Below are 7500 nucleotides of genomic sequence, written 5' to 3' on the forward strand. Positions count from 1 at the left end.
TAATGATCTTTCCTAATAATTTTCCATCAAAAATGTACCAATTTTTAAAAAAACATTTGAGCTTTATCTCCATTAACAGAATAACCTCCATTAACGACTTTAGGGATGAGCTGATAAAGGGGACTTGACTCAAACCGCCATAGAGTGAACAAGTAAAATCTTGAGCTCGAAGTGAAGTGAAGGTAAAGAACTTTAAATGGACAAAGTTTTAAACCCAGATCCAGGAGAAAACCCTGGAATCTTAAAAGACATGGACTACGACTTGCAAACAAACAGAAGACCAAGAGAAGAAAGTGACAGTGAAGAAAATCCAGATCCCAAATTCGCCGGCAGAAACTTAGAAGAACTTCAACCACCCAAAAAAAACAACCAAACAGTAAGAAAAAAAATTATGTAGAAACCATTAATCTAGCTGGAGAATAAAGAAACATCAAATTTCAATAACCCTATGAAATTAATTTGAAGCAATCAAAAAAATCGTATTTAAAAAAATATATAATAGAGGACACACTGAGAGTACTTGGAACGGGGGAAAGCAATAAGATTGAAATAAACAATTTAACAAAGTTACCACATCTGAAAGAAATAAATAAACTAGGAGTTTGGAAATATAAACTGCAAACAACCAGATCTAACAAAAACATTAGATTGCTGCTAGGAACTATATACCCAGTCGATATAGAAATAGACATAAAGATATAAAAGACAAACTGAGACCACTGTTAAACCACAAAAGTAAAAATAGAAATAATCAGAAAATAAAATCAACAAAGATAAAGAAAACAAAAACAAATGGCTCCCTAAAAAATCCCTCAGTTTAAAACTTTAAAGGAATCTACCAGAAAGAGTCGCCAATTGGAATACATCTTACAAAGTACAACAATATACCTTCCCAATTCCAAAATGTTACAGATGTCTAGGTATGGAATGGAATCTTAACTTGTAAAAATAAAATTAGATGCAGCAAGTGCGTGAATTTAATCACGATTACAAACAATGCACTAATAATCCACATGTTTTTACTGTCATGAAACCACCCAAAACACAAATGCATGAAAAATTTCATAGGATGGCTCAAAAAATAAACACCCAAAACAAAAACACCCAATAACATAGACATAAAAAATTGTTTCATGAACTGAACCATTCCCAAACAAATTCACAACAACTCCAACATAAATCACACACAAACCCCAACTCAAAACCATACACAAAACCCAACATTAAACCACACACCAAACCCCAACACAAAACCATACACAAACCCCAACACTAAACCACACACAAACCCCAACACGAAAACTCAGCAAAAATGATATTCACAAACAACGAAAACTAAAGACACCCACGCACACACAAAAAAACAAACAGAATTTGACACAGTCCAGACTCTTCCCCCAACCCATAACCCAAAACCCCAGCAAACAGCAGGGCAAAAAAAACCCCAACTCAAGAAAAGAGACCAGAGACAACAAAATCAGTCAGAACTAAATATAACACCAAAAAAAACAGAACCAGCCAAAAAAACAAAGAGACTAGCCAAAACGAAATCAGAAAGGAAAATAATAAAACAAATAAATTTTAAAGATTCTCCAATAAACGTGGACACTCCAACTCCACTAAAAATTAAAGAATCACAGAAAGAAACTCAAAATAAAAACAAAGAAGATATATCATGGCCAGAAATAATAAAAAATATAATAACAACAATAACAAATGTTATAACCAACATAAACTCAGAAAAAACAATTATTGAAGTAATAACTGAGACAATTAAAGAAAAAATTCAATATTCAACAAAACATGAAAGTACTCTATGAAAAAAATCATAATTTTTGGGAACGCAAGATCTGTACACAACAAAAACATAGTTTTAAAAACCAAAAAATGTAGAAAAAAACCAGATGTACTCGCTCTATGTGAAAACCGGGTTTTGAAAAATAAAGATAATTTTTAAAAATTACAGAACTTTAAAATAATAAGATACGATGGGCCCGGAACAAATAGGAGGAGGACTAGCTATTTGTATAAAGGATAACTTTCAATTCAAACAAATAAATTTAAAGACGGACTAAAACACAAAATTGAAGCTATGGCAGAAAAAGATTAGTTACAAAAATAAAGGGGATGAACATTTTTTGATATATAACCCTTGCAACAACCTAAAACAAAATGACATAGAATATTATTCGAACAAAATAAGTGACCCAAAATTTAATTATAGGAGATTTCAATGCACATCACAAAAAGTTGGAATCCAAATTCAAATCTCCATCACAAAAACCCAAAACAGGCAAAAGTTTATTGAAATAAAAACAGAAAATAATATAATGCTTTTAACCCCTCCTGGACAAATCACCAGAATAGACCCTAAGAATGCAAGGGATCAACACTAGACTTAGTTCTAGCTTCCCCAACCCTAAGTCACCTAGAAGTCGAAACAGGACCAAATATAGGAAGCGAACCCTTTTCCAATAATAGTAAAGGATAAAACCATTTCAAAAGTCCCCCCAATCAAAAGAAAAAAAATGGAAGTTCAATAACGAAGGATGGATAAAATATCAAAAAGAATTAAATAACACAGATACAATTAGAATAAATTCATTAATGAACTGAAAACCTAACAAAAACACAGGAAAAAAGGTATTTCAAATTTGAAGAATATGATAACAAATCTAAATATCATAACCATGGTGGAAGAAAAATGTAAACAAAACATAAAAAAAGAAACAAAGCTTATAATAAATGGAAAAAAAGGCAAATAATGAAAATCTAGGGGAATATAAAAAACTATCAATAGAGCCCGGAAATAATAGAGAAAGAAAAAAAAAGAAACTTGGAAAAAATTTTGCAAAAATCAATAGACTTTACACCCCCATCCCCCCCAAAAAATCTGGAACTTTATAAAAAACTAAACAGGAAAGAGAACACAAAAGATTACCCTCTAATAGAGAACGGTTTTAACCCGTTAAAGAAACAGAAAATAAAATAAAAATATTTTAAAAAAAGAATACCAAAGAATAGCAAACAAAAATAGAAAAAAAAATGATAACAAATATGAAAGAGAAGAATACTAAAAACCCTGGTAGTTTAGAAATAAATGACAAGATCCAAAAAAAAAAAATTAATGCTAGCGATACAGAATAAAAAAAAATAACAAAGCATACGGCCCGGGCGAAATCCCGTATGAATTTTTATAAAAATTCTCCACCCAAAATCTTTGGAAAATAATATAAAAAAAAATAAATTATATTGGACCAAAGGAGAATACCCAAGAGGCTAAAAATGTAATAATAAATCCTATTAAAAAGCCAGGAAAAAACTCCAACGGAATCAAAGTCATACAGATTCATTTGCCGAAAAATTGCCTTGGGAAAATATTTGAAAAACATAGTAAATAAAAAATTAAATTTGGGGGTTAAAACAAAATAAAAAATAAAACAAGATATCACAGGGTTTAGACCAAATCAAAACAATAGATGCCCCTAAAAACAAAAGAAAAAAACATAACTAATGCAATTAGAAATAAAGAGTATGTCTAGTGGCTTGTATAGATCTGAAAAGCATTTGACACAGTAAATCATGATGCATTTAAAAATAAAAAAGGCCAATTTGGAATAAAAGAAACTTATTAAAATGGACACATAATTTTTTAAAGAAGAACGTTCCAAATAAAATAGGAAAACCAAAACTCAGACAAAGGAACAATATCAAGCGGTGTTCCAAAAGGATCCCCTTTAAGCCCAACACTCTTCAACATCATGATAAATGAATAATATTGACAGAGGAACTAAGAAAATAATATACGCAGACGATATAACTGTAATAACCACAAGTAAACATCTAAATGAAGCCATAAATATATGGAAAATGGTTTGAAACAACTAAAAAAATGGGCAGACACCTGGGACTTAAAAATAAATTTAACAAAAAGCAACCTATTATACTTCACTAACAAAAGGAAAGTACAGCTACCCAAAAAACAAAATAGACAATGTAGAATTAGAATTTACTGATAGTCAAGACATCTGGGGTTTAAAATTTGACTCGCAAGATTAAAATGGACAAAACATATAGAAACATCAAAGTAAAATCCATTAACAAGAATAAATATAATGAAAAAAATATCCTCATATAATTGGGGAGCGAAAAAGAGAAACTCTAATGAAATTTATAACACTACGTAAAACCAAAAATAGAATATGGACGGAAATATATGGACAGCAAAAAAAAAGAACTAAAAAAAATTAGAACAATACAAAACACAGCCCTGAGAAAATCAAAAGGAGCTTCAAATCCACCCCAATAATATCACTCCAAGCATAACAAACAAACCTTCAATAAGTGACAGAGCAAACGAATTAGCTTGCATACAGCTAGTAAAGATATTGGAAAAAAAAAAGAACATGCCAATAAAAGAATAATAGTAGAGAACATTAGAAAATACAACCACAACAAAGATAAAAACTCCGGACTCATAAAGTCATTGAAGCATGCAAAAAGATTAAAAATCAACCTAAATATAAAGGAAACTCAAAACATAACCCAATAACCCCCATGGTATGACCTGTCACACAAACTAGTAACAAAGTTTTTGGATACTTCAAAAAGACTTACCTAATGAAATAATAAAGACACAGTTCCAAATGTTTTAAAAAGCACAGTATATGAAAAATACCAAAAATTTCACAGAGGATCAAAAATAAAGGAACCACAATCAACCTCAGCAGCAATTTATATAGAGAAAAACAAACTCACAACAGTTTGGAATTACCAAAAAAAACCCAAATATAGAAGCAGAATTATATGCAATAAAACAAGGGTTGAGTTATATAAAGCATAACAATTTAACAAACCTGTAATCTTCACAGATTCACTCTCAGCTATACAAACACTAAAAAATCACAAACCAAAATATTATAAACAAATCACTTTTGAAATACAAAAATTAATCTACACATTAAACAAAACAAAACAAAAACATCACAATACAATGGTCCCCGCAATAAAAAACATAACTGGAAATGAAATAGCAGACCCTTTCAGCAAAGAAAGCTATGAATTAGAAAATTCCACAACCATCACCCAAGACACAAAAAACATAATAAAAGACATAAAAGATAAAATCAAAAGACAATGGGAAGAACAAATACAAAGAACTCTGATCACAAAAACCTACTACCTCAAAGACAACACCCACAACCATGGTCTAGATCAGAAAACAGAAAATTAGATGTATGTCTCCAGAATACAACTAAACATACAAGACTGAAAAAAACACCTCCACAGAATGAATTTAGAAAAAGACCCAAAATTGCAGATGGGGCCATTATCCAGAAGAAAAAATTGAACACTTAACATTTCAATGTCCAAGATTCCATTCCGGAAAAGGGAAACCCAAAAATTAGAAGCATTAAAAAGATCAAATAACTAATCCAAATATTCCTTACTTATAAAAAGGGGAAAAACAAACCTCCTGCAAAGAAGTACTACATACTAAGACACTTGAAAATCTTCCTTCAAAGAACAAGAAAAATAAATTCATATAAAACAGAGATCAAACCTTCAAACAACAGAGAGAAGATTTCAAGAAACAAGATCCAGGGAATATAGACATAAGAAGTCTAAAACCCTATAAAAGAAGAAGAAGAAGAAGAAGAAGAAAAAAGATACAAAACTGTCATGTGCTATTCAAGAGTGTCATATCACTCATGCCACTGCTTAGAAAACTTTAAAAACTAGTAAAAATCAACCATGTGAAGAGATTTAATTTCTGCAAAACTATGACAATATTTCCTCTTTTTTTTGTCTATGAATCTCACTTTATGAAATACATATGACAATATACACAACTGTCAAATAGTCCAAACTGCCTAAGGATTACAATAGTTACAAGAATTACAATAGCACTGGAATAAACAAAGTTATTTATTCTCTACTAGAGTACACTGTCATATCCATTCTGATTCTCTTGATTAAACAGTTGCTTGTGACAGACCTATTCTTAAAGAATGATCTCACTTCAACCCTTTCACTGCCACATCCGCTACTGATAAACCTGAAGAAAAGCCATCCCAAAACCTCCCCCACCGTCACACCATCAACCCCAGAGTCCCTTTCACACCCACCTGCTTCCATGTCCTGCCGTCGGTGGGGTGGAAGTGGTCCAGCTTCTGCAGGAACCACTGGTCCTCGGGGAGCTCGGTGCCCTCAGGACGTCGAGGGGGCGACAGCAGGGCCCCTCCTCGTCGACGTCGCCCTCCCAGCCTCGTCCCACTGCCTAAATCAAGGGCTAGGATTAATATCATGAGGGGTATAAGGACCCTGGGATTTGTCATCGTCGGTTCGGTTCGGTGGGAGGAAGAATGGGAGTAAATGAGTGTTTCAAGTGAGGGTTTATGAGGGGAAAATGTGAGGTTTCAGCGGCCGGTCTGCAGGATGAGGACCTCCTTCTGATCCGCCTCCTCCTTGACTTTGGCTTCCCTTGACCTTCTTATTTTTCCCCCCCATAAACTACTAGTTACTCGAGTCCTTGTGGGTAATTCTGGTGCTCAAACTAGGAAACTCGACACTCCAGTTCAAGAAAATAGGATGACACGAGTGACATTGCGAACAATTCGGTAGGAATTTGCGATTTTCAAAAGAGAGGTGTTATCGAGGTTCAAGAGAGGCGGTAAAATTGAATTGTGTTTATGGAAGGAGGCAATTTTATGGTAAAAATAAGGCTATGTGAATGTTACTTTCTCTAGATGATGCCTCTGTACGAACTTTTTATTTGATGTTATGCATTTGAGTGGCGCTATAATTGTCGGATATGTATATACAGACATATATGTATTCAAACATACTTACATACTTACATACATGAATACATTAAAAACACATATGTATATATATTCATATGCATATATATAAACTATATATATTCATATGTATGTGTGTGTGTGTATGTTATATATATCATCATCATTTAACGGTGGGTTCATGTCTGAGCCGCCGTGGTCCACAGCATGATACCAATTGCAGTTTTCACTTTTGTGATGCTCTTGGAGTGATACGTGGTAGGGCCCCCAATTCCTTTCCACGGAGATTTCCGGTGTTCCCTTTTTTTAGGAAATCATTCTCTCTTATTTTATCCGGCTTTGGGCCAGCACTGACTGGCTTGGCCACCCAGTGGCTAGCAGGCAATCGGGGTGAAGTTCCTTCCCCAAAGGGGAAACAACGCGGCGGTCGGTGACCCCGAACCCTCGAACTCAGATTGCCGTCGTGACAGTCTTGAGTCCGACGCTCTAACCATTCGCCACCGCGTCCCTTGACGATCATGGGATTCCATGATTTTTCTTGGCAATTTAGAGCGGTGGTTTCCCATTGCCTTCCGCCCGGTGTTTTTTTTTTTTTTTTTTTCCGAGTCACCATCTCTATTTACCCGCACTGACTTGGCTGACTTGGTCCCCCCAGTGGCTAGGCAGGCAATCGAGGTAAAGTTCCTTGCCAAAGGGA

The 7500-nt window shown here is 33.8% G+C and overlaps 1 protein-coding gene across 1 annotated transcript in view; it reads right to left on the reverse strand.

Moving 5' to 3' along the window:
* Window positions 1-6603, reverse strand: part of LOC119580036 (putative serine protease F56F10.1) — a 13403-nt gene extending 6800 nt beyond the window's left edge. The window contains exon 1 of the mRNA XM_037927925.1: window positions 6129-6603. Within this exon, the coding sequence (XP_037783853.1) occupies window positions 6129-6338 (210 nt within the window). The 5' untranslated portion in view covers window positions 6339-6603. The remainder of the gene's footprint in view (window positions 1-6128) is intronic.
* Window positions 6604-7500: the final 897 nt, after the last annotated feature.

This window comes from Penaeus monodon, chromosome 13 (assembly GCF_015228065.2).
Source record: "Penaeus monodon isolate SGIC_2016 chromosome 13, NSTDA_Pmon_1, whole genome shotgun sequence".
Taxonomy (NCBI): Eukaryota; Metazoa; Arthropoda; class Malacostraca; order Decapoda; family Penaeidae; genus Penaeus; species Penaeus monodon.